General features: G+C 43.9%; 1 protein-coding gene across 3 annotated transcripts in view; it reads right to left on the bottom strand.

Annotated features, from left to right (window-relative positions):
* DNAH2 (dynein axonemal heavy chain 2) overlaps positions 1-27,359 on the bottom strand; it is a 108,202-nt gene that overhangs the window by 21,988 nt on the left and 58,855 nt on the right. For all 3 annotated transcript variants that reach the window (XM_077165869.1, XM_077165870.1, XM_077165871.1), the window contains exons 47-71: positions 23,944-24,096; positions 23,672-23,763; positions 23,158-23,356; positions 22,796-23,020; positions 21,749-21,853; positions 20,025-20,213; positions 19,739-19,824; positions 19,466-19,596; positions 19,173-19,322; positions 18,666-18,833; positions 18,242-18,402; positions 17,811-17,950; positions 17,030-17,162; positions 16,763-16,902; positions 13,574-13,784; positions 13,243-13,359; positions 12,925-13,066; positions 12,063-12,232; positions 11,825-11,941; positions 1,958-2,122; positions 1,257-1,382; positions 965-1,113; positions 826-892; positions 546-696; positions 159-307 (exon numbers count right to left, since the gene is read on the bottom strand). In XM_077165869.1, coding sequence (XP_077021984.1) covers positions 159-307; positions 546-696; positions 826-892; positions 965-1,113; positions 1,257-1,382; positions 1,958-2,122; positions 11,825-11,941; positions 12,063-12,232; positions 12,925-13,066; positions 13,243-13,359; positions 13,574-13,784; positions 16,763-16,902; positions 17,030-17,162; positions 17,811-17,950; positions 18,242-18,402; positions 18,666-18,833; positions 19,173-19,322; positions 19,466-19,596; positions 19,739-19,824; positions 20,025-20,213; positions 21,749-21,853; positions 22,796-23,020; positions 23,158-23,356; positions 23,672-23,763; positions 23,944-24,096 — 3,636 coding nt within the window. The remainder of the gene's footprint in view (positions 1-158; positions 308-545; positions 697-825; positions 893-964; positions 1,114-1,256; positions 1,383-1,957; positions 2,123-11,824; positions 11,942-12,062; positions 12,233-12,924; positions 13,067-13,242; positions 13,360-13,573; positions 13,785-16,762; positions 16,903-17,029; positions 17,163-17,810; positions 17,951-18,241; positions 18,403-18,665; positions 18,834-19,172; positions 19,323-19,465; positions 19,597-19,738; positions 19,825-20,024; positions 20,214-21,748; positions 21,854-22,795; positions 23,021-23,157; positions 23,357-23,671; positions 23,764-23,943; positions 24,097-27,359) is intronic.

Below are 27,359 nucleotides of genomic sequence, written 5' to 3'. Positions count from 1 at the left end.
CATGGAGAAAGTCCTGCTACTTTGACCCTTTCTATCTCCCAAGCCCCCATCGCTAATACAATTAACCCAACACATGCTTAGCCTCTTCCTCAATCCTTCCCAACTCTACAGTCCTTCCTGCTTCACCCAAGCACAGTCCAGGCATCAGCCCCATCCACCTGTTCTTTAACTGCAAAGTTGACAATGGTGGTCTTGGCTGAGGTCTCTGGGCTGTAGTGGGGGTTGGAGAGCTTGGTGGTGATATAGAAACGGAAACTGGGGTTGTATTCCACCTCCTTATCTCCGATGCGCATCAGCAGCCTGCCACCTGCAACCCCGGGAGAGTTAAGGGAGAAGACCCACGTGGTCAGGTGTAGACTGGCCCCTTCCCCGACCTGCATCCAGGGGCAGTGGCTCAGCCTGCTCTAATGTCCCAACACAGGCCTGCCTAATGTAGCGGCAGGTAAGCTGAGGGCATGGGCGAAGAACCAGCACTTTTCTTGCCAGCATTCTACTAGCTGGTCTCCAAGACCTGTCCCCACCCCACAATAAGCCTGGGCCCTGACCAATTCGAGCTACAGATTTGTTGAGCACAGGGTTGAGCGTGGGGTCCAGGTATTCCTGCACATTCTGTAGTAGCACTGGGTATCCAAACTGGATGGCGTTTTCTAGAATCCGAAGGTAATCGCTCATCTGCAGATCGATGATCCTTAGACCCTGAGAGAGCAAGGCAAAAAGATGGGAGAAACGTTTCAGGGTAAATGGCCTAAGGGTAGGGCCTCAGGAAGAGAGAAGGCCTGGGAAGTGATTCTGCCAAGGGGCCAATGCCTATCCCCCAACTTGTACCTGGCTTCCTTCCATGTTCTTAATCCATTTCAGGGCCTGAGCTTGAGGATCAATCATTAGTGCCCACCTGAAGGGGATGCACCAGTTAGAAGACAGACCTTGCTCTTACTTTGCCCCTTGCTCTCAGCAGCATCCTTACCTGTTGCCCCGGGTGACAATGATGCCGTTCTCCGTGGAGAAGGCATCCGAGGGCAACCCTTGGATGTTCCAGTCCCGAACTTTGGTAGGGTTGGACAGGAAGCTGTCAAAGGTGAAGCGAGGTGAACAAGGAACCTGCAGTTCCCATATCTGGGTCAGGGAAGAGCAAACCCCAAATGTCAGCCTGAATATCTGAGTTCAGCAGCCCTGCCCCTTCCCATATCTCTTGTTATCCCCAAGCTCTGGTCCCAGAGGCCGAAGATTCCACTAATCAAACTTGAGCCTCCTCTCACCTTCCTGATCCAGATTTGGTTGACAATCTCATCCCGGTAGTTGGTCAGGAAGGGTCCCATGTAGGACAGGAAGGCAGCTGCCAGGAGACAGTCACCCACCAGGTATCCCAGATCCTCCTCCAAGCCCTAATGAATAGCAGGGGGTAAGCCTGCCTGAGTCCTCCAATACTTTGGGAGACATGCAAAATGCTTCTGAAGGCACTCTACTCTGAATGCTATCTATATCAAAGAGATTCTTTTCTGCTCCTAAACTTTCACATCCGGAGAAAGTGAACCTGATTCTAATTACCTTAGAGTTCTCCATCTTTGGCAGCTGCATTTACATTCTGGCGCTAAGACTGAACCTTTCATTAGGCCAGGAGTACAGTGGGGGTAGAGACAAGGCCCCCTGCCTTTGGACGTCCCAGGCCTGTTTTCTGTCAGGCTAGTGGTTAATATAAAGAGTCCCCATGTGTACTTACTGGCCCTACCTAAACACCTAAGTAGCCCCTCAAAAGAACAAAAACTCTCCTTCCACTGTCCTCACCCAACGGGAGAGGTTTGGGAGAAGGGGGAGGGGAAGAATGGCTATTCCCATTCTTGGATTTCCTTAAACTCTAGTGTCTCCATTGTCCCTGACTCTCCCTCAGCTCAAAGGGGATGGAATCGCTTGGAACTGGTGGGCAGAGAGAAAGGAGAGCTGGACACTCCAATTTTCTCACCTTCACCGTCTCTTCCCAACGGGCCTTCTCACCAGCTAACCCAGACACCAACATCCCGGCTCGTTCCAGCTTCAGCTCCATCTCCTCAGACTTCTTGCGAAGCTCCTCCTTCTGTGTCAGTTTCTCATCGTACTGTTTCTTCAGCATCTCCAGTTTCTCAGCCACCTGGGAGGGGCCAGGGCACAGGAGTTCAAACACTCTTGTGTTTGGCCAGAATGTTCTGGGTTCAAATGATGACTCCACCATTTTTAGCTGTGTGACCTTAGGTAACTTAATCTCTTTGATCATCTGTTTCCTCATGAGTAGAATAAAAATAATAACACCTACCCTATAGTATTATTATGAAGAGTAAATGAGATAAAATACGTATGATAAGATGAAGTCTTCTTTCCCTTCCCTCCACTACCCTTTCCAAGAGCCTGGAATCTACTTGGTAATGAAACTCAGGAGACAGACTTTTGTAGCATAATAAGCTATATGGAGATTCGGATAGAAAAAAATGACTGATGCCAAAAGGTGGGGCCTTCAAAGAAGTAAAAGATAGAAAATGAAACAAGGAGAGGAAGAGGGAGTGCTTAAAAAAAAAAAAAAAAGGTCCAGGGGAGAGGCTCCCTGCAACCGGGGGTGATATGAGACCAGATGTCCAGGACCAAGGCTCCACGCCAGAGATGTGGACCTGGCAAGAGCCATATCTAGGAGACAAGGCTCCCTCAATTCCTTGCCACCTTTCAAACTCTGCCTAACAGCAAGTGTCTGGGGACCTGACTGAACCACCTGTTCTCTTCATGCTGAGGAATGTGCAGCTGGGGTTGCACAGTGTGCCTTCAGTAAATGTTAGTTCCTTTTCTACTGCCATTTGCACTGGGAGAGGCCAGAGGCAATAGGGGAAAGCATGTGGGCTTCAGAATCCAAATCCCTGCTCTCCCTTAACTTAATGATCACGGGTAAGTTTTCACCTTTCAGAGCCTGGTCCCTGGTACAAGGTAAATGTGTACTGAGGGCATCACCTGACACCTAGAAGGCAAGATGAACCTGGGCCACACAACAAGGTGGCCTCCAAGAACTTGGAAATGAAATCGATAGCTCTCCAAGAGATATTCTTTAAAACAAAGTGGAGATTCAAAACGTCAGCTTCCAGTGACAAGAGGGCTTACAACAGCAAGCTGTTCAAAGGCACAAGTATCTAAAGAAAGAAGGCGTCATTTCGAAGGGACATGGTCAGCTGTGGGGACATAGAGCTGGGTGTCTCAGGGGAAACACTGCCTGGGGGCTTATGGGAGAAGGGGTGCCCTGCCCCCCCCCCCCACATGTAACTGGTCCAGCCCTGATGGAGTCACATCAGCTGGACTTGGCTCAGTGACAGCCGTCACGGGCTCGCCTGAGCTCCCCTCACTGTGAGTCCATGCTTAGCAGCCACATCTGATCATGGCTTGGCTTGCTAGAGAAATTTGTCTTCAGGGAGATACCCAGTCCACTGATGGTTCTATATTTCATTATTTACTTTATGGGTGGCAATTTTTGTCTTTATTGTGTTTATTTTTTTACACAAGAAATAGACACACAAGATTAAAAGCATGACTAATGAAAAGAGGTTAGAAAGAAAAACTTTACCCCTCTGGTTTACATTTCCCACCCCTATTCCCATTCCTCAAAGGCAATTTTTTCTTTTAAGCATCTTTTTTTATTCCTTCTGGTTGCTGCTTCCGTATCTCTGAATTATATGCTTCTGCCACTATCTTGAAAACTATCCTAGTATTCTTTGTAGTCTTTTTTTTCTGCAATTAAAAATTTTTCTTTTCATCTTTTTTAATTGAAACAAATTTGAAAAATTCTAAACAAAGAAAAAAAGTAGAGCAGCATACTGGATATTAATCACCCCTCAACTAGATTTAACAATTGTTAACATTTCACTATATTTATTTCATCTACTTGTTTTTGTTTTGTCAAAATATCTTAAATTACAAACTCATGAAATTTCAAGCCTACATACTTCATAGTGCATCTCTTAAAAAATTAAACATTTTCCTATATAACCATAGCACCATTATCATTACTAACAAAATCTTTAATAGGGTTTTTTTTTCAAAGTAATTTTTACTCCCGATGACTTTTTTGAAGAGTAAATGCACTCACATGGATCAAAATTCAAAAGGGGAAAAAAAGGACATAGGATAAAGAGTGAAGTTTCCTTTCATCCCTAATCCCAGACCCTTCCCCAGGGGAAACTACTATTGCAACTTTCACCTGTAACTTTCTAGAGACAATCCACATATAGCGTCCATAAATACATAAGGAAAATATAAGCTCCATAAGAGAGCCTGGAATTGAAAACAAGGTCTTGCAGTTCTGTATAGCTTAATGTAATACCCGGATACATTCCAGAGTATGTTGGGCAGATAATTTAAAAGTATTGGCAAAGTCTCTTGAGGAACTGGAGAAAAAACATGCAACTATTAAACTTTCCTACCTAGGAAACCCCTGATACTCTCTCAAACATTAAGGACTCCCAAGTTAATAGGCTAAGCCCTTGATCTTAAGGCTTGCTCTTATGAAACTTGTATCTGTAACAGAGAAGCTAAGCCTACCTATAATCATGCCTAAGAGTTACTTCCAGAGAACTTGTTTTGTTGCTCAGATGTGGCCTCTCTCTCTCTCTCTAAGTCCAATTCTGCAAGTAAAATCATTACCTCCCACTACTGGGGACATGACATCCAGGGATGAAAGTCCCCTGGCAACATGGGTCATGACTCCCAGGAATGAGCCTGGCCCTGGCACCATAAGATTGGCAATGCCTTCCTGACCAAGAGGGGGAAAGAAATGTAGCAAGATAAGGTATCAAAGGCTAAGAGAGTTCAAATAGAGTCGAGAGACTATTCTGGAGGTTATGTTTTGCAAGCATTAGCTAAATATTGCTAATTTTCACAGTATGCCAAGCCCTAACCAACAGTATTCCTGTAAACCCTAAAGAATATCCAGGCGTCTATCTCAGGCTCTATAAAAGCTTGATTCACTCAGTTTATTTGAACAAACCTATAACCTCCAGATGGTTCTTAGGCCAGATAAGTTACCACTGTACTCCTATCCCATAATATCAACACCCTTTTTCAACATGAAGAAGTTAGAATGGCCATTGTGCAAATATCCCTATAGAGAGGGAGGAGGACAATAGGAGAAGGAGGAGTTGTACCAGAGAACATAGGATTTAATAAATGAGTATGACTTCTGAATCATTATACTGATATTTCTTTTAAGTCTCCAAGGTCTTAGAGTAGCTAGTAGGAAACACCTGAAATAGTTGAACTGTAACCCATACGATACTTTGAAAATTATTCCAAAACTGCTTGTGAAAATGTACTTTGAAATGCATTGCTTTTTTATATATATGTTATATTTAATAATTAAAAATGTTTAAAAAAAGGCGGCATGACGGTGGCCCAGTGGCAGAATTCTTGCCTGCCATGCCAGAGACCCGGGTTTGATTCCTGGTACCTGCCCATATAAAAGAAAGAAAGAAAGAAAGAAAAATGTCAAAAAAAAAAAAAAAGAAAGAAAGAAAGAAAGAAAACATAAGCCCCATAAGGGCAGGGACTTGTTCACCACTGAATCCTTAGACCTAGAATAGTGTCCAGCACTCAATAAATATTTGTTGAACGAGTGAATTTTTAAATGAAGATAAATGGTGAGATACCATATACACTGTTCTGTGCTTTACTATTTTTCCCTTGTCTCCAAATCACTTCTTGTAGAGCTGCCTCTTTAACAACTGCAAAATAATCTAGCATGTTTGAACCATAATTTATGTAACAAGTCTACTAAATAGAAATTTGTGTTTTTCCAACAGTTGGCTATTATTCATAATAATGAATAGCCTTGTACATGCATAAGCATATCTTTTTTTCCATAAGCATATCTTTTACACTGCTTTTTCTCTTTATTTTATTTACTCTTTGCATAGGTAAATTCAAAATTCAAAAGGCATAAGGACATTAGGGTATGAAAAGTTTTTCCATCCTGTTCTCCATCCTCCTACTTCCGTTCTCTGGAGGTAGCCAATGCTACCTTTTTCTTGAATCTCCTTCTAGAGGTGTTCTATACATACAGAGCATATTGCAGACTGCTGTTTCCTGGTTTAACCATTTTAGACTATTGTTATCGTCTCTATGCTGTGATGGAGCACATAGCTCCATTGTATAGTCTCTATGCTGTGGCAGCACATAGCTCCTATGTGCTGCCACACCACCACCCTTTTTCTTCTGCAATTAGCATTTTTTTTTAGTTCTTCTCCTGATTACCTTTATGTCTTTAAATAAAGTATTAAAACTTTATTTTAGTCTATCTACTATCAAAAGCATGGCCTGTGCTATCCCTCACTATCCTGCTTCCACCTCCGACTTTTTTCAGCTGTTCTTTTATTTTTACATTGTCAAGGTTGATAGCATTTTCATTTTGAAGCCACAATGAAGTCCCCTTTGTGCCTTGTCTCTAAGTTGATTATAAAGGTTGAACATCATAAACAGCTCTAACTTTATGTGGTCCGCGTTGGTGCCAGACCACACCCCCCCGCCCCCCAGCTGGCTGTTTTAGTTGTTTAGGACTGAAGAACATACTGTACTGAGAGGTTGCCACCCATGCTGAACTAGTTAAATGTTTACCTTACCCCTGATTATGTGTCGTCTCTTGCAGAAATAATTATTGATTGGACTGTGTCTCTTATGTCTCCTTCATATTTCCTGCCTTTTTGTTTCACATTCCTTGACTCCCTCCTTCCTACCCTTCCATTCAGTGTCATATTTTGATCGTTTTTAAGCTTCCCAGAACTCATTCTTTTTCTCTGGTTGTGTTTTTTTTTCCCCCTCAACATCCTATTCTTGTTTTCTGGATGCAATTTCTTTAATCACTCTGATGATACCACTTGACTTAGGTTTGCCTTTAAAGATCTTCTCTATAACCTGATTATCTCTGTTTTTAATCTGGAGCCATTTATGTGTGGGAAGTTTTTATCTTGATCATTCCCTCTCGGGTGGAAGGGCTTTCCCCACACCTGTACTCCACCCTCCCCTGGGGAGGTGAATGACTGATCTGATCAGTAGCATTGAGAAGAACAAACTAGGAATGCGAGATCATTCCTGCTGGGAGTGAGCTGCCCTACAGAGAACAGGAGTTCCACTCTGCCTCCCTAGGTTGTGGGGGCCTTGCCAGCCTGTGACAGGGTAAATCTATCTAAATATGGGGTCATTATGTGTAGGCACCTACCTGTAGAAAAGAGCGAGTCCTCCAATCCAGCCTTTACTATTGATAAAGGTAATAGTTTGGCCAATTATCTTTTGTTTTGTTTCTCAATTTATTTATGCCCCAGGCATAAACACTCAAGCATATGCCTGCAGACTAGAAAATCTCATAGATAAGCTTTTGGTGGGACTACATTTCATGGCAGATGTTAGGGCATGGGCAAGTATTTTTACTTACTTGGTTTGTAGGGGCTCATTTTAGGTTAGGTGATTTTAATCACTTGCATGGGTGACTTTGAACCACTGTAAACCTGGGGTACAAGGCTATAAGCTAACCAGACACTTTTTTTTTTTAACAGGCACTATTTTGACCTTGGTATACGATTGTAGCTTATGGAGGCTTTGCCATAGGCAAGTGGCTGTTTCTATAGAGGAAGGCCTGTTTAGAGCAGAGAAACTTCAAGGAAACAATGCTTGGGCTACTCAGACTTTGGCTAAGGAAAGATGTGGGCCATGAAGGTGGCCTTAGCTAAGGTGGGGAGTCTCAGGATAAAGGCTGCTGCCATATACTACACAGAACCAGCTTGGCCTGGTATTGCCAACAAGGTCGAAGTGGGGTTAGATCGCATTTTGGCATCAATAGAGCAGGAACCCTGACCTCAAGGAACTGAAAGGAAAAGGATATCCATATATGGATTTCCAGTCCAGTCCCCAAATTCAGTAAATGCTTACTGTCAACATCAGTCTATTGCTGGAGATCTATCTAGCCCACATAAATTTAAGTGATTAGGTCATGGTTTCCAGCTATTAGGAGAAGCCAATACCAAGATTCTCTCCATCAATCCTCACTCCCTCAAATACCCTCGATTCCTCCTTTGGTCTTTGGCAACAATATCAACTGGTCTCTGGGAGCATAATTTTATGTAGAAATCATGTATGCATTATTAACTCCTGGAATCTTTTTTTTTTAATTGCTAAATGATGATCAGGAAAAACTTGATTTTGAACTCTGTGGTCCTGAAGGAACTGCATTCATTTCCCTTGGGAGACAACCTAGGCTATAGCTTAGGGAAATGGATTCTAGCCCTCGGCTGAAACTGAACAAAATAAGAAATTAAGGAGGATCATTTGGGGACTTTAACTTAAGAATGTTGGATTTAGTTTTTTAACTCATAAAGGCAAGAGAATTTGATTTCAGACTTTAATTTCTTTGGACTTTGGCTTACAACAGGATTTAATATCTGAAACTTTAGTTTCTCTCTGGGAATTGCATAATGGGGGTTAGATTCAAACTTGTGGAATCTCTGCATATTATTATTTTATTACTGTAGCATTTTAATGCTGTCACTGAATCTTATTGCATAACCTCTGATATGCTATGTTGGAAAATGGGGCCAGACATAATTTTGGAATGGGAAATAGAAAAGATAGTGATTTTTCAGCCTTGTATATAAAGTTGCCTTGAAGTAGCTAATGATTCTGTTCTGACTCATTTCAGAGCATTCTGGGGTAATATCTAAACCAGCAGTTCTTCGCTCTTGCTGCACATCCAAATCGTACCTGGGGAAAACATATTTTCCAGGGCTCCAAACAAGCGAGTGTCAGCCAAAATGCCTTCCTTGAGGTTTGTATTGCTATGCAATAGAGTTGGGCTCTGGGCCTCTTTCTAGACCTCTGGGCCCCTGTAAACACGTGCTGGCTTTCTCACTCTGGTTGGCTCTGATCAGAGAAGTCTTGAAAATGCTGATTCCCAGGCTCCACCAGCGATTACTTAATTGGGCTGGGTGGAGCCCAGGCATCAGTCCAGTGCTCCCCGCAACTGGGTAGGGAAGCACTTCCCTTCTGACATTCTCTTAAAAGGGGGATTTGGCTCTTAACACTTAATTGCATCCTCCAACCCAGTCTGTACAAGTAACAAAGAAGAAAATTTTGGTTCCTTCTTTGCTAACTCTTATCGCAGTTCTCAACTAGGGGTTCTCAAGTGGGGGGGAGGGGTCTGGGCCTGCCCCCAAAAGACTTAACATTGGGTGCTCTGTAATAAATGTTTGCCCTGTGACTGGCATTTTTGGCAACTGACCTTAGAGGTCCCATTTTTTATTTGGCCCAGGATGTGATTCATCCAGGGGTTAGCCACCTTTCCAAAGCGATTGCTGCACCTCTGATTATTCACCGTTGACAAAGAAAGATAAAAGGGCGAGGTTTGGCCTGAGGTTGAAGGCGGAAATGTCAGCAGGGCCAGAGCTGTGCAGGAACGTGTGCGGACTAAAACCCACTCGCCCAGCCCAGTTGAATTCCTTTCACACGTGGGATCAGAAAAGGCCTCAAGGGCAGTTTCACTTCCAGCAGTAAAGAAACCTGCAGCAGGAAACAATGGTGATGAACCTGTCCTCAAGGTGGCAGGAAGTTGGGACACTTGGGCCCCAACTAGCCAGGTGACCTTGGGCAAGCCACTTAATCTCATGAAAACTGGGCATCCTCATTTGATTTGAAAAGGTTGGACCTGGATGTTCTTCATAGTAGGTTTCAGTTAAAAATTGTATAAACAGCTTTGATTATATTAAAAATATATATAAAACATCTACCTACTTAAAAAGAACATAAGCAAAGTGAAGGGACAAACGAAGAACAAAAGATTGGAAACAGTAAGTATGCCCATTAAAGAGAGACTGCTTAAAAAATGGGCTGAGATTCTGTAGGTTTGTCCAGAGTGATGCCCCGATAAATCCCAGAGTGATTTGAACAGTGAATAAAAAGTATTTGCAAAGTCCTCTTGGTGGCATGGCAAGAAAGGGAGAAAACTCAACTTCCCCAAGTGGAGAATTCTTGATGTTCTCACAAGCAGTGGGGACAACCAAAGCAATAGGCTGAGCCCCCAATCTGGGGGTTTGTTCATATGAAACTTAACCCTGCAAAGGATAGGCTAAGCGCACTTAAAATTAGGCCTAAGAGTCACCCCCAGAGAACTTCTTTGTTGCTCAGATGTGGCCTCTCTCTCCAGCCAACACAACAAGCAAACTCACCACCCTCCTCCTTCTACGTGGGACACGACTCCCAGGGGTGTGGACCTTCCTGGCAATGTGGGACAGAAATCCTAGAATGAGCTGAGTCTCAGCATCAAAGGATTGAGAAAACCTTCTTGACCAAAAGGGGGAAGAGCGAAATGAGACAAAATAAAGTGTCAATGGCTAAGAGATTCCAAACAGAGTTGAGAGATTATCCTGGAGGTTATTCTTACGCATTATATAGATATCACCTTGCTATTCAAGATGTAATGGAGAGGCTGGAGGGAAGTGCCTGAAAATGTAGAGCTGTGTTCCAGCAGCCATGTTTCTTGAAGATGATTATAATGATATAGCTTTCACAATGTGACTGTGTGATTGTGAAAACCTTGTGTCTGATGCTCCTTTTATCTACCTTATTGACAGACGAGTAAAAATATGGATTAAAAATAAATATATAATAGGGAAACAAATGTTAAAATAAATTTAGTAGATTGAAATGCTAGTGATCAATGAAAGGGAAGGGTAAGGGGTATGGTATGTATGAATTTTTTTTGTTTTCTTTTTATTTCTTTTTCTGAATTGATGCAAATGTTCTAAGAAATGATCACGATGATGAATATACAGCTATGTGATGATGTTGTGAGTTATTGATTATATATCAAGAATGGAGTGATCATACGGTAAGAATGTTTGTGTTTGTATGTTGTTATGTTGAATAAAAAAGACTCACGGTTTAGCTCTATACTGGAATCCCTGCAGTGGCAAAAAGAATGCAGAAACTGTTTATATACTGATGAGGAAAAATGTCAATACACAGATAAATCAGATAGGAAGGTGCACAGCAGTGTTGTAATGTAAGAAAATGAAAAAATATCTGTTTGCTCATGTGAGCACAGAGTACCTCCGGATGGATACACAAGGAGCGGGTAATACTGCTTGCCTCAGGGAGAGCCGGGTGGCTGGAGGAAAGCGGTTGGGAGGAAGCCTTCTTACTGGAAACTGTACCTTCTGAATTACAAACCACGTGAAGTTATGAACTATTAAATCAATGATTTAAAAAGTCAAATGATAGGCTTGAAGAAATCTGAACTCTTTTGATGATAGAACTTTAACATTCTGCCTTGTTTTAGAGTTTCCCGATGTCTGCCTTGTAGGAAATCCCCTTCTGGGTTGTCCAGCCTGGTCACAATAACTAATCCTCCCTCTCTCTGGGACTCCCTCCACCACTCCACCATGCACAAAAGCACCCATTGTTCATGGTCCACCAGCAGCTGTATTTATACTCTTACCCCAACCCCCTGGCAAAGGCCGATTTGCCACACAGACTTCATTAAGCTAATATCTCTTCACTCATCTCCAGAAGTCACCAAGCCAGAAGTTGCCAGCTCCCAAATCAGTCTTTGGAAGTGCTTGTGGCGACAGTAGCCTCCTTGCCTGGGTAACCCTCTGCAATCGGCTCAGCTTTCTGAGCCAGAAGCAGCACAGTCTAAACAGGGCATAGAGTGGGAGGGAGACAGGACCATCATGGGATGGCACATGAGGGGAGTGGCATTAGGAGGGAAAGAGATACACGGTCACTTGACATCCCGGAAATGAGGGAGAAGGATCGCGGTGGGCAAGAGGGGTGGAAGGCTAACCTCGCGAAGCTTCTCTTGTGCTTCAGCTAGTGCTGCTTGCTTCTCCTGAAGCTGGGCCAGGGCAGCGTTCATTCGGATCCGCTTGGGCTCCACCACCCGATACAGCCGTCCATACAGCTGGAGGGAGATAAGCCGAGCCTCAGGAGCCGCCCACCAGCCCACCAGCGAGCCTTCCTCCATCTGAGCAGGCCACTCCCGCAGATTTCTCTTCCTCACCCCCCACCTGCCCGCTGCTCACCTCCATGGCTCGGACCCACATGCAGAGGGACTTGGCCGCCAGGGAGACTCGGCCAATGATATCAGGCTGGAAGTCAGGCTGAGCACAGTAGGCCCCAATCTTCTTCAGAACCTTATCTGAGATGTTGTCTTTATCAAAGTGGATCAGGGACTTGATAAAGTTCTGTTCTCCTGTGGGATAAAAATTGGGAGCCTTAGCCAGAGGGCCTGAGCCCCTGTCTTTACACAGGCTCCACTACCATTGTGAGGCCGAGCCCTCTCCTTCCTGGGCTCCGTTCCCAAGGCCCACATCTCCTACCTCATTCATCCCTAGTTCATCCCTCTGACCTTGCTCCCTTCTCCAGTAACCTCTCAGCCTCCAGGGCCCTACCTAATTTTCAGAGCCTTATCTCCCATCCCTTATCTTCTACACTTTCAGCCAAACTAACTGCCCCCCCTCCCCACCTCTGCCCTGTATCACTCATTGTATGCTTTTCACTTTCATCCAGGGCAGGGGTTGGCAAACTGCATCCTACAGGTTATATTCTATCAAATATAACCCAAAGTAGGGGAAAAAATACAAGGTTGAAGCAGAAAGTGTCCTGTCTCCATTCCTTGATTCTTGTCTCTCCCAGGGACCTGAGGACATTCCTGATCTGAGATTTTGTCATACATTCCTCTGGAACGATTTTTCTTCTCTTGCACAAACTAGGTTGAGTTGTTTTCTATTGCTTACAACCAGAGCACCTTAACCAACACAGGCTCCATGCTTTTTGAGGGGGGAACAACATCTCATTCATCTCTTTCTTCCTAAATGCTGCTGCACAGCAGATGATTATAAACGCAGGGTGGACCGAGCCCATTATCTCGGTTCTCTGTCTTACCCAGCTGCCTCTTGGCCTCGGCCCAAGTGGGCTCATTGCCCCGGAGTATCATGACTGCCTGCATCACTATCTCCACTTGGGCAGGCGGCCGTCCATAGGACTTGATCTCTCCTATGTCTTTCTTATTCAGAGACTCCAGAGCCTGGGAAAAGGGAATAATGTAGGGAACTGGGCCAGAGTTACCTCCTATAAGAAGGACTGAGCTGAGGCACCACCTCTACTCCCCACTTCCCCAGGGAATTTGAGGGTAAAGAAGGCCCCCTTCCTTTCCTTGGCCCACCCGCTCCTGGTATCCACCCTTGCACCTGCCCCTGGTACCCGCATGGCCTCTTCCAGGGCTGGCAATGCCTCTTCTAGATCCTTCTGGGCATTGTCAGCCAGTGCCTGGCACTTGACTTCTTCCACTGCAATCTTCTCACTGTTGGCAGTCACTGCCTAGGAATGAAAAGAGGACAAGGTTTTGTTTTTGCGTTGGGCAGAGGTAGAGGTTGATAATACTAGTGGTAAAGATGAGAAAGACAGCTAAAGAAAGGTCCAGGAGAGGAACTTGTGCCCCCTGAAGCAGTAGCGGATGGACACGGAGGTTATTTTAGGTGGGTGCTGGCTGCAGTGGGGGCGCAGGGGCGGGACCAGCATGGGACCCCTCAACCTTCTGCTGCTCATCTGCTTCCCGCTTCTGCTGCACAATGATGACCAGGTATTCCTCGCACTGTTTCTGGAACTCGGCCACCTTTTTCTTGGCATCCTCCAGCTCCAGGGACATCACTTCCACCTTCTCCCTGGTTTCATCGATTTTAAACAACCCTGTCCGCAGTTTGTTGGCTTGGTCCAGCAGTTCCTGCCGCTTCTCTCCCAGCAACCTGGGGGACACGATGGGATAAGGTGCCTGGGGAGGCTGGGGTCTCGGAAAGGGGAGTATCCTGTGTGCTCTATCCTCCCGGTGCTGCTTGAGGCCCTGTCTTCCTGTCTGTTGTCCCTGCCTTGGTGGATCTGCCCAAATCACAGCCAATAGCTACTCAACCACTTGTCCTGCTTCCAGATTTTCCTCCCTCTGATTTTTCTATGCACCACCATCAAACTCAGTTTGTTAAATACTATTTTCACCTCATCACTTTCCTAACTTGAAAATCTTCAATTGTCCCCTCTGTGCAGTGGGCCAGGTAGGGACCATAGTGAACCAGAAAACACGAACCACCCAAAGGTTGCATCCCCTTCTCCCCTTCACACCCCCTGCCCCTGGCTTGGCTTAGGCCTATTTCTGCCAGGTGGGAACCAAGACCTGGTGTTGCCATGATTTTTTTTTTTCTTTTTTTATTAATTTTTAATTTTTTTTTCAGCATTTCAAACTAAAATTATTTTAACATTTGTTCCCCCTAATGTTTATTTTTATTCCATATGTTCTACTCGTCTGTTGACAAGGTAGATAAAAGGAACATCAGACACAAGGTTTTCACAATCACACAGTCACATTGTGAAAGCTATATCATTATTCAATCATCATCAAGAAACATGGCTACTGGAACACAGTTCTACATTTTCAGGCACTTTCCTCCAGCCTCTCCATTACATCTTGAATAGCAAGGTGATATCTACTTAATGCGTAAGAATAACCTCCAGGATGACCTCTCCACTCTGTTTGGAATCTCTCAGCCATTGACATTTTGTCTCATTTCACTCCTCCCCCTTTTGGTCAAGAAGGTTTTCTCAATCTCTTGATGCTGAGTCTCAGCTTTCTAGGATTTCTGTCCCACGTTGCCAGGAAGGTCCACACCCCTGGGAGTCATGTCCCACGTAGACAGGGGGAGGGTGGTGAGTTTGCTTGTTGTGTTGGCTGGAGAGAGAGGCCACATCTGAGCAATAAAAGAGGTTCTCTTGGGGGTGACTCTTAGGCCTAATTTTAAGTAGGCTTGACCTATCCTTTGCGGGGTTAAGTTTCATATAAACAAACCCCCAGATTGGGGGTTCAGCCTATTGCTTTGGTTGTCCCCACTGCTTGTGAGAATATCAAGAATTCAACTTGGGGAAGTTGACTTCTCCCCCTTTCTCACCATTCCCGAAGGGGACTTTGCAAATATTTTTTTATTCACTGTTCAAATCACTCTGGGATTTATCGGGGCATCACTCTGAACAAACCAACAAAATCTCATGCCCTACTCAAGGTTTCGTGTACTTATGGTGTTCAGTTAAGCTGTCTACATAAATTTTATTAGGAGATGCACTAGTCAAAATATAAATTTTGTACCAAATAAACATTTTTTTGCTTTAGTCTCACACATAAGTTAAGATTTTAAAATATCAATTACCATCTATTTTCAACACCCTGAAGTAATGACATTCCTTTGTTCTTCCTCATGTTGCCATGATTTTTGATTGTTAAAGAGGAACCAGAAATCCTGATCTTTAGAAGGTTCAGAAGTCTTAAATGTTGACAACTTACTTAGACATTTTTCAACATCATCCAACCCTTCCTTCCACCCCTGAAGAGAACGTTTGCATAGGATTGTTTTATATACTAAGCAAGAAAATTAATATAAAGGACTAAATATTGTGCCCAGCAGATAGAAAGAACGTAAGCCTATTTTACCCATTGACGGCAGGGATTTCATTTTGTTCTTTGGTATATTTTGAGCACCTGGAATGGTATGTGGTACACAGTAGGTGCTCAAAAAATATGTGTTCAGTGAATGAATAAATGCTATCATTATTATGTTGGTTTGAAAGAATTATGGTACCCCAGAAAAGCCATGTTTTAATCTTGATCCATTTTGTGGATCAGTACTGTAGGTTTGAAACTTGATTAGACTCTCTCCATGGCTGATGTGACAATCCCAATTGTGAATATTAACCTTTGATTAGAGATGTGGGACATGTGACCCCACCCACTCCAGGTGGGTCTTGATTAGTTTACTGGAATCCTTTAAAAGAGGAAACATTTTCGAGAGAGCCACAAGAACCAAGAGAACCCACACAGCCAGAAACATTTGGAGATGAAGAAGGAAAATGCCCCCAGGGGAGCATCATGAAACAAGAAGCCAGGAGAGAAAGTTAGCAGATGTCATCATGTTCATCATTTGCCTCTCCAGTTGAGAGAGAAACCCTGAACTTCATCAGCCTTCTTGAACCAAGGTATCCCTTAGATGTCTTAATTTGGACATTTTTATAGACTTGCTTTAATTGGAACATTTTCATGGCCTTAGAACTATAAACTTGCAACTTAATAAATTCCCCTTTTGAAAGCCATTCTGTTTCTGGCATATCACATTCCAACAGCTAGCAAACTAGAACAATTATTATTACAGAGGTAGCTTTGTCTTCATCTTGATTAACATACTAAATCCAGGAACTGTTGTCCTTTTCTTTTTCTTTTTACATTGCTCTTACATCCTTCACAGCGAATATTATTGTGTTGTGAATACCAAAAGCCACTCAGTTTAAAAAAATCACCAAATGAATGAATATAAAAATCCTGGGAACCGTGGAAAGTCTAGAAGATGTTAAACGCAGAAAGGAAAAGACTTGGTGTGTTATGGAAACATCCCAGTTGTAGGATAATTGGAAAAAGACTGGGAAGCATCATTCCAGAAAAGAAGGGTAGAAAAGTGTGGTGAGAGGGGTAAGAGGCCCAGGGACAAAGCAAGAGGCCTCTAGAGATGGCTTTTCCCCACGGAATCCCCACTACACTTCTATCTACTTCCTGGTAAAATTGAGACCCCATGTATTTCTACTGTCCCAGCACCCTTAGCCAGCTCCTGAATATTTTCTATTGTGTCATTCCACCAGTTGCCCTCAAAAGACACCAAGCTTCCTAGCCCTCCATGTCCCCTCCTCTCCTTCATACTTCTTATATCCAGACACCAGTTCCAGGTAGTTGGTGGGTGTGACGTAGTTGTATCTTCGCAGTTCCAACAGCATCTTCTGGGAATACTGAGCCACCGACCAGTGCATAGTGACAAAGATCTGGGCTACTTTTCTGTGGATCTGAGGCCAGTAAAGAAAGTGGGTGGGACACAGCATAAAGGCAAATGGAGAGTGGGCAGGCCAACAAAGTGGAAATGAGAGCAGGGGCCAGGGGTGGGTGAAAAGTGGCAGGGAGGAGGGCTCTCACATTTTCCTGACTTCCCAAGTCTACTCCCACGAGGTACTTCTCAGCCACCTCCAGCAGGGCCTCCTGGGGCCACTCTGAGAACCAATTGATGGTCGTGCAGTTCACTAAAGCTGGGTACTGGCGGATCCAGTTCCTGGTAAGGAGGTTTTGAAAGGCAGAAAAGTCCATTCAAAGACTCATCCTCTAGCATCTGGCTTCACCACCTGTCCACCTGATTTCCAAGAATGTAAATGCCCCATCTCTCACTTCCGTATCTCCTTGCCCAGACTCTGTTCCCCTCAGAGCTAGATTAGTATAATGTTTAGAAACAGGCTTTTGGGTCAGAAAGACCTGGTTCCAAGTGAGCTAACTTCTTTGTCAGTTTCCTCAGCTGTAAAGGAAAAACAATACATACTAACAAGGGTTGTTAGAGGATTGGATTCAGTGAGGTGTTGCATGAAAAATGCTTAGCACAATGCTTGGCACATGGTAAAATACACATATATCATCAAAATAAATGGTAACCCCAGTCACCTCACCACACAAGTTCTCTGCCCCACACCACCCTTCTGAGCTTCAGATGTCCTTAAAATTTAGTTATGTAAAAAGGAGACAGAGGCCTCCTATAGGAGTGTCAGGAATTCCTGAAGGCATAGTCTGTGGAGAGAAGGGGCCATGCTGGGAGAGCCAGGCATTATCCATGAGACCAGGTTTGAGAAGGCATGGGCTGCCAACAGAGGAGAGGAAGACCCCATGACGAGTGGGACTACCTAAGAATGGAGGGGAACGTCACAGGGTTCACCTGAAGGGGTCCCCCACGGGGCTGAGGCAAAGCACGATGTGCAGGTTGTTTCGCACCCGCTCAATGAGGTAGGCGAAGAGGCTGTCCGACGTCTCGGGCACCTGCTCGGCCCGGGCCTGTTCGATGATGTGCGACTGGATCTGAAGAGAAGCCACACAGGGTCATAGGCCTGGGGTTTCAGTGGCAGAGTTGGGGTGGGGAAGGGGGATGGGAGCATCAGGTTAGGCTGGGCTGACAGATGTGGGCTTTAAAGTAATTCCACCCAAGAAGGGACCTTGCAGGAAGATGGCTGAAGAGAAACAGCTGTTCAACCTGAGGAGGAATGGAGAGTGGGGTACTAGAGAAGTATATTTTAGGATCTGGGGTTTTTAAGGGGTTAGTTTGGGAAGGCCAGAGAACCAACTGGATTCAGGTGTGGATGAGATCAGTACCTCTTCGAATTCATCAGTCTTATAGAGATTGGGGACCTCGCCTGAACTGAGGATATTGTTAATGTCCTCCAGGAATGATTCATCAGCAATCTGGGTGTCCACGAAAAGGAAGGAGGTGGGGTTGAGATCCACCCCAGCCTGGCGATACAGACGCTTGATATCTGGGCAGATGAGGGTGGGAGGGAGAAGGGACAGAACAGACTCTCTTCAGAGCCCCCATCCTGTCCCTTATTCCTCTTCTGAGATTTAGGAACCCTCCTCTGAATCCCTAACATATATTCTATATCATCCCATACCCAACATAGGCCTGACACATCTCACTCCCTGGCTCCATCTTGCCTATCTCTTGCCAACACAGGAAGTCAGGTATTGGCCTTTCATGCTTAGTCTTAAGCCTGTCTCCATTTCAGAAACCCAGCCATACCTTCTCGGAACTCTTGCTTCCGATAATATTTGGTGACTTCGATCTGGAAGGTGATGTACTCGCAGATGGATGAGGCCAAGCGGGCCAGACTCTGGCGCCCGCTGCCCCCAATGCCCACCAAGAGCATGTTGCCCCGAGGCTGTCCAATTACCCGCACGATCCGTGTGACTGGGTAGGAGTGGGGTGGGGGAAGGAGGGAAATGAGTTAGCCAACCCATCTCAGGGGCCCTCCAGGCTCTAGGCTAGGAACAGGGATGCCTGATTCTGAAGTAGAAGAGCCAAGAGGTATGGGAAGACTCCAACAGTAATTCAGTAAACTTTCACTATGTCCATTCAACACCCCTGTCAGGGAAAAGTCCACCCATTGCCACCAGAGCATTTGGGACCAAGGAGGAAGGCAACTTCTGAGAATTGATTTGGGAGAGACCTAGGAAGGGATCCCTATTCCCTTAGAGATGCCCCTTAATTGGGATGACAGGGAAGAGGATGGGAGTAGGAAGGGCTCACTGTGTTCAATAGCCTCTCGGAAGAGAACCAGCTGCATTGGTACAACAGCAGGGGACAGATTGTACTCCTTTAAGGCTGTCTCCATTGCTGTCTTCAGGACAGTCAGATCAGTCAGGTCTTCGTACACCTTGGGCTCTTTCAGGAAGTCCCCTGGGCAGTGGGAAAGAAGAGATCAAAGTCTCAAATACCTGGTCTTCCCCAGGTCCCCTCTCAGGACCCTAAGCATCCGTAACTCTCCCTCCAAGCCCAGTCTCCTAAGGGGTCCCAATCAGCAGCCACAGCTCCTTGCTCACCAAATATAGGAGGACGCTTGTTGGGACATAGATTGTGAAACGTGAGGTCAAAGAAGGAGCCGAGTTTGTCACTTAGGATGCCCATGAAGGCTTCCATGTCTGCTGCATCAACCAGCCGGTCAGAGAAGACTCTGTTGGGAGGCAGTAGCAATGAGGTCTGGGGATACAGAGGAGAAAGGCCCTGGGAAAGGGAGCAGCAGACCAGAGGTGAAGACAGGGTGTCAAAGGTCAAAGCGAAGGAAGCCTGGAGCTGGCAGGGCACACACACCTTACCTGAAACATTCATGGATCCAGAGCCGCGTGATGCTGGACTTAGTGTCATGGAAGTCCTTGTTGGCTCTCAGCATGCCCTGGAACACCTGAGCAAGAGGAACCACGGTTGGGGTGGGGGGAGGGAATATATCCTCTTTAGAAGTTTCAGCAGTGTGAACAGAGAAACTAGCATTCTAGGATAGGGGGTGGTTTGGTGTATATGGTAGCTCTTGCATTCCAAGGCTTATTCTGAGGAGAAACAAAACCAGTGCCAGGGCAAAAGGGGCAAAGTCAGACCAGGTTTCACCTTGGAGATGTCCCGGAGGTTGAAGAGGTAATGGATCTTGGCAGGTGTGGGCAGGAAACGCTGCACCACAGTGTTGTACAAGTCCAGGGTGGCCGCGGTCACCACGTTCCCAATGGGCTTCACCTCTTCCTCAAAGTCCTGAAGCTTCTGATTGATCATGGTGCCAAATATTCGGATGATCTGGGACTCCTAGAAACAGGCCCTCAGATTCATTTGCCAAGGTCCCCTACCTTTCAGTCAGGACCAGGGTCAGGGGGAGGCAAGGGAAGAACTCACCTCTGCCCACAATTTAAGGGGGTGCCGAAGAACTCAATAATCAAGATAAATACTGTCATGCAATATTTAAAGGTCAAAATTAATGGAAAATATCCATGAGGGACAAATATCAACATTTAAAATAAAGATGGAAATACCGTCAGTGATTTTTCTTTGGCTTTGAGCTCCAAGGTGGCTAGACACAGCAATGTGCTGATCTTGAATTTATTTAAAATGTTGGTATTCGTGGCATTCATTTTAATTTTCCAAAATATGTCATTAAGTATAATTGATCTTGCAGACAAGTAGAACATATGGAATAAAAATAAATAATAGAGGGAACAAATGTTAAAATAAGTTTAGTTTGAAATGCTAGTGATCGATGAAAGGGAGGGGTAAGGGGTATGGTATGTATAAATTTTTTTTCTGTTTTCATTTTATTTCCTTTTCTGAATAGATGCAAATGTTCCAAGAAATGAGCATGATGATGAATATGCAACTATGTGATGATATTGTGAATTACTGATTATATATGTACAACGGAATGATCAAAATAGGAACGTTTGCACTTGTTAGGTGTTTTCTTGGTATTTAAAAAAATAAAATTAAAAAAATTTTCTTAAAAAGTATAATTGATCTTGAACAAATATGAAATAGTTCTTTCATGAACTAGAACAAATATATCAAGAAGTTAACAATAGAGGGGTATATGGGAAAAATGTACCTATTGCAAATTATGGACTATAGTTAACAGTAATATCTTAATATTCTTTCATCAACAGTGACACATGAACCACACCAAAACCATGGGTCAGTGATTGGGGGGTGGGATGTTTTGGGTTTTCATTTTTTCTTTCTTTTTCTGGAATATGAAAATGTTCTAAAGTTGATCATGGTGATGAATGCACAATTATGTGATGATGCTGTGAGCCATTGATTGCATACTTCAAATGGTTTGCATGGTGTGTGAATATATCTCAATAAAACTGCATTAAAAAAAAGAAAACACAGATAAAACAACAACAAAATGTTAATGATCTTGATTACCACTGTTTTGGTGCATCCTTAAATTCTTACCAGAGATGAATGCCTCCCTTGCCTCACCCTAATTCTTGGCCCGGCTTTCAGCTCTCAGCATTGATACATCCTACAGTCGAGGATTGGGCCTCCTGAATTCTCTGTGCATTGGAACTACAAGACTTCACATTCCAGAGCTAGCAAACTATACTTATGTCCTGCAGCTCTCCTACCTCAGGAGACAGCAAAGTCTCTACAGAGACCAGTCTCACCTCTGTACATTCTAACTCCCTGAATGCAACTCTACTCAGGGGTCTCTCAGCATCTCCCCACTGCCTTCATCTGACCCCTCATTCTCTGGGATGCTTTGGCTTTCCACTCTACCTTCTACAGTCCCACCCCTTTCTTACCCCTCCCGAAAGACTCTTGCCCCATCCGCATTCCTCCCTTACTGTAGGGAAGGTCATGTTGATGATGTTGAAGCGACTCTGTAATCTTGGGGAGATGATGGTTCGTCCACCTCCAGGGGGGCCCATGGCAGCCATCAGGAACATGTCCTAGAGAGCAAGACAAGGTGGAGACAAGGCACAGAAAGAGGTAGGAGATAAAAGGATCCAGGAGGAAGACAGTAAATGGAGAGACAAATGGAAAAAGGGACAGGTACAGAGTGAGTAGGAAGAAACAAGGAGGGAAAGATGAAGGGAAAAAGGAGTTAGGGGGGAAAAAAAGGGAGTCAGGGAATGTGTGTATGTGTTTCTATTTTTATTTTTTGTTTCTTTAATTATTAAAGGAAGTTATTTGTCCTATTTCATCATTGTAATCCGTGTAACCCAAATTAGAAAATACTGTTAAGTAAAAAAAAAATTTTGATTATGAATTCTAGACTTTCTCTTTTCTTTTGTTCTGTGTGTGTGTGTTCTTTCTCAGAAATGTATAACTATAGTACTAGGTGCATTTTTTACTCTGAGTGTTAATTACAGGGCATCAGAGAAATCAGGATGGACTAGCTGCTGCCAGCCGATTAAGGAAAGAGAAATTAAGAAGATGCTCAGTATCCTGTGGAAGGAGAGCCAGTAGGGAGATCCCTGGTCCCAGGTGGGGAGCAGAGAACTGGTCCCACGGAGGGGGGCACACTGACAATGGGTGGGGGTGGGGTGGGGCAGAGAGAAAGCATGGAGACATGGAGCTACGGGATCCTGGGTTCCTAGATAGACAATTTTGGAGGTAGAATCAGGATTGGTGTGTAAGTGTGTTATGAGAGACCTCGAAAAGGATGGAAATTGGAGGACTGGATCCTTTGGTCAGGGAGGAGAGTTTTAATAATAAGAATTAGTAACTTAGGAGCAGACTGTCTGGGGCCTGAGAAGGAGGCAGCATGCTCCTGTGTGGGGAGGAAAACTAGGATGATAGGATTATATCTTGGGGTGCCAGTGGAATGGGAACTGAGCCTGTCCTGGGAGAGAACAGAGGCCTGAGGAGCAAATTCTTGGGATACTTACTCGAATGTACTTGATGGTCTGTTTTGAACGATCATACCAGAAGCCATAGTCGATCCAGAGGCGAATCAGCTCCAGGGGTGGCTGCGACCCAAACATGTCCTTGGCTGGCATATTCAGGTCATCCATGAAGGTGATCAAACTTTTGCCCCCAAATGGCACATAGACACCCTTGGTTCGCTTCTCCACCCTGCTCTCAATGATGCTCTGCACATTGTTGGACGTGGTCTGGCAAAAGAGGCACAGAAGGAGCGCCTGAATCCTCCAAGGGGGAAAGGTGGGGGAGAGTGCAGTGTGAATCAGATACCTGGGTCCCAGGGGCCAGCAGCCAGCTGGGAAGGGGCTGGGAGCTGGTGGCCACATACCTGAGCAGACATGTTGACAATGAGCACTGACCACTGGCTGGAGGGCAGGGACTGCAGCACACTCTGGGCAATGGAAGTCTTTCCGGTTCCCACAGGACCCACTAGCAGGATGGGGTTCTGGCTGGACACCAAGGCACCCACCAAGTGGTTGTAGCGCACGGTGTCCACGGTGGGCACCATAATCTTATAGAAGGCAGCGCTAGGGAAGAAAAGGAACCATGTCTCCAGAGTCAGTGGCCCTTGCAGGCTCCCACTTCCTCCTCTCTCCCAGTGCTTATCTTCACTGGCATGGCCACTCTATAGTCATGAGCCTTGCCCCCTACAGGGCCTGGGGGCCTTCTTCTTAAGGACCCTCTCCTATTTCTTCTAGATTTCACTTCCAGCACTCAAGAGTCAACTTCACTCTCGGGCCCACCTCTCCTTTCTGCAGCTCACTTTTTCTTAGAGGCCCCATCTCTCTTGTTGTGTCTTCCACCAACTACAGCCCCGAGCCCTCCCCATACCCTGCTCTCACTTTGGAGGGTAGCGCCAACTCTTAGGGAGCTTATCCTCGAATGATGTCCAACACCGCATCTTGGGGTCCACAAAATACTCATACACCGTGTCCTAAGGAAAAGCATGTTTGTCAGTTACCAAAGTTTTCCTTTAGCTCCCCCAGCCCACATAAAGGGCTCAAGACCACTGGCTAGAAGAAAGAGAACTGGGTAGACAGGCAAAAACGCAAGAGAGACTGAGGATCAGGTATTCCCATGGGTTCTGGAAAAATAGAACAGCTGAGCTTCTGACCTTATTGGGAAAGGAACCCTCGATCTCTCGGAGATAGCCATCAATCTTCTTGCGGCCCTCCTCATCTACAGAGGCACACACCGACCAGATCATGCTGAATACAAATGTCATCTCCACCATGGTAACATAGTTTTCACCATCAGCTGGATTCACCTGGGATGGAGGAAGAGAGGGGGAAATACCACGAAGTTATAAGAGATGTAGGGAGATTACAAAAAGGCTTAAAGTTTTCCTCCCTTTTTGGTTCTATTTGGAAAACCACATAGTTGTAGATAAAGCCAAACCAAAAAAAAAAAAAAAAAATGGGGTAAACTTGAAACTTCTTGCAGCTCAGCAGTTGCACTGAGTTTCAGCTCTGTTAAACTATCAAGACACAGCAGTGACCCAGCCATACCATTTCCACCCTGGAGGAGCACCCACGTGTGATCAAGGAGTAAGGTCCAAGAATGTTCATGGTTGACTTGTTTGTAATTATAAAAATATTGGAGATGACCTAAATGTCCACCAGTAGAAGATTGGAAAATTAAAACATTCTACTGAGACTAGGGATATAGCAGTTAAAACACAATGAAATTAATCTACAGGTAGCAATATCGAACACAAAAACATGTTGATTAAAAAAGTGCAGTGCAAAAAAAAGAAAAGTAAAAAAAAGTACATTGCAACTGTGGTATAGAACATGATGCTTTTTTTGTTGTTGGTGGGGCAGGGCAGGGGGAGAGGTGCATGGTCCAAGAATTGAACCCAGGTCTCCTGCATGGAAGATGAGCATTCTACCACTGAACCACCTGTGCACCCAGTGAGTATGATACCATGGCAGGCGAGAACTCTGCCACTGAGTCACCATTGCCTGCCCTTTTTGTTTTAGTATGATGCATTTTTAAACACCATATTTTCTGTGGACATGTACGGGCTTGTATGCAAATGTGTATTTAAAAAGGATTTGGACCTTCACCTACTATATGAGACCAATGACAGAGATTTATTATACCTAGAACTTAAATTTTCAGTGACACATAGTCTAAATCAACCTCTCTGGATAGCTAATTTAAACAACCCAAACTCCTGGAGTCCAGAACAGGAATGAGGCTTTGTAATTCTGTATAGCTTAAAGTAATACCAAAATACATTTCAGACAATGGTGGGCTGATAATTAAAAAGTAATGGTAGAATGAGTAGAACATATGAAATAAAAATAAATAATAGGGGGAATAAATGTCAAAATAAATTTAGTTTGAAATGCTAGTGATAAATGAAAGCGAGGGGTAAGGGGTATGGTATGTATAATCTTTTTTTTTCTGTTATCGTTTTATTTCTTTTTCTGTTGTTTTTTAATTTCTTTTTCTAAATCAATGCAAATGTTCTAAGAAATGATGAATATGCAACTATGTGATGATATTAAGAATTACTGATCATATATGTAGAATGGAATTATATGTTAATGTTTTTGTTTGTTGTTAATAGTTTTTAATAAATTTTTTAAAATTTTTAAAAAGTTTGAAAAATAAAAGTAATGGTAGAGTTCCTTGAGAGACCAAAGGGGCAAGAAAAAAAAATATATATATATACTAAGCTTTCCCATCTGGGAAACCCTAGGTACCCTCTCAACTATTAGGACTCCCAAGAAAATAGGCCAAGCCCTTGATTTTGAGGCTTGCCCTTATGAAACTTATTTCTGTGGTGGAGAAGTTAAGACTACACATAATGAGGTCTAAGAGTTGCTTCTGGGAAACCTCTTTTGTTGCTCAGATGTGACCTCTCTCTAAGCCAAGCTCTGCCAGGAAAATCATTATCCTCCCCCTTATGTGGGACATGACATTCAGGGGTGAAAGTCTCTCTGACAACATGGGGCACAACTTCCAGGCAGGAGTCTGGCCCTGGCACTGTGGGATTGACAATGCCTTCCAGACTAAAAGGGGGAAAAGAAGTGTAATAAAATAAGGCATTAGTGGCTAAGAGAAATAGAGTCAAGAGTCTACTCTTATGCAAGCTTCAGTTTGATACTGCTAATAGCCATGGGTTGCTAAACTAACCAACATCACTCCTGCTGACTCTTAAGAACACCTGTGGCTTGAACTGAGCCTCTCAAAGTTTCAGGCACTAAGTTTGTTTTCCCAGAACCTATAATTCTCGGAGGGTTCCTAGCTCAGATAAATCCTGAAACCCAGAGGAATCAGCCTCTCCAAGATTATCAACTAAGTATATCCCCCTATCCTTTAGTGCTGACACCCCTTCTCAAGATGAAAAGGTCACAACAGGCATTGCCTACAGATGCTTACAGATTGGGAAAGCGACCAGAGGAGAAGGAGGCGGTATAACAGAAAATAGGGTTTAACAATGACTGCTGCATCACTATATTAATATTCCCTGTAGCCTCCAGTATTTTGCAGCTAGAAGGAAAAATCTGAGATGGTGGAATAGTAACATATGACAAACTCTGGGATCTGTTCTGTAACTACTTATTGAAGTGCGCTTTGAAAAATATTGGGTTTTTTCCTTTGTTTTGTATATATGTTATATTTTATAATAAACATGTTAAAATAATAAAAAGGTCTGGATATTATATGCTTTCACTAATATGAACTAACCATAATATGTAAACTTATAGTCATAAAGCATAGAATATGGGTTACCTAGATTTAGTTTGAAGCTAGAGAATGGGGAGCCTATTATGTACAGAATTTTCAACGAAGTTGAACTTCAATGTTTGGAAATGGTTAGAGGTAAGGGTAGCTCCTTATTGGGATTATAAGAGTGCTAGTGCTGAATTGTAGGTGAAGTAGGTTGAAAGGGGTTTTTAGAGTCATGTATGTCACCAGAAGGAAAGGTACAACTTTTAATATAGGGTTATATAACACAGGTGTTACTGAGGTGGACATTGTTTAAGATTAACACTACAAATAGAAATAAGTTCTTTCATGAGCTGATACAAATGTACAACATTTTACAAAGAATTAATAATAGATTTGTATATGGGCAAAAAGTACCTCTTGCAAGTCACAGATTATAGTTAACAGTAATATCATAATACCATTTCATCAAGAGTAACAAGGGTACCATACCAGTAATAGGGAGGGATAAGGGGTATGGGGTGTTTTGGGTTTTCTTTTTATATATCTGTTATTTTTCTTTTTGGAGCAATGAAAATGATTTAAAATTTAATGTGATGATGATTGCACAACTAGATGATGACATCGTGAGACACTGATTGTGTACTTTGGATGGATTACATACTATGCGAATATATCTCAATAAAATTTGAAGGAAAAAAAGGGTCTGTTGTCACCTGCGTGGAGAGGAGAGTAGGCCAGGGTGGAGGAAGGGACTGATAAAAAAAAGACCAAAGCTTTATATGAAATATGCTAATTTTGAGAGTCTAGATTCAATTATTACTAGTGTCATTGGAAAGTAAATTT

This window comes from Tamandua tetradactyla, chromosome 6 (genome assembly GCF_023851605.1).
Source record: "Tamandua tetradactyla isolate mTamTet1 chromosome 6, mTamTet1.pri, whole genome shotgun sequence".
In the NCBI taxonomy this organism is placed as follows: Eukaryota; Metazoa; Chordata; class Mammalia; order Pilosa; family Myrmecophagidae; genus Tamandua; species Tamandua tetradactyla.
The sequence above is the reverse complement of the archived record's forward strand: the minus strand, read 5'-3'. Positions and strand labels throughout refer to the sequence as shown.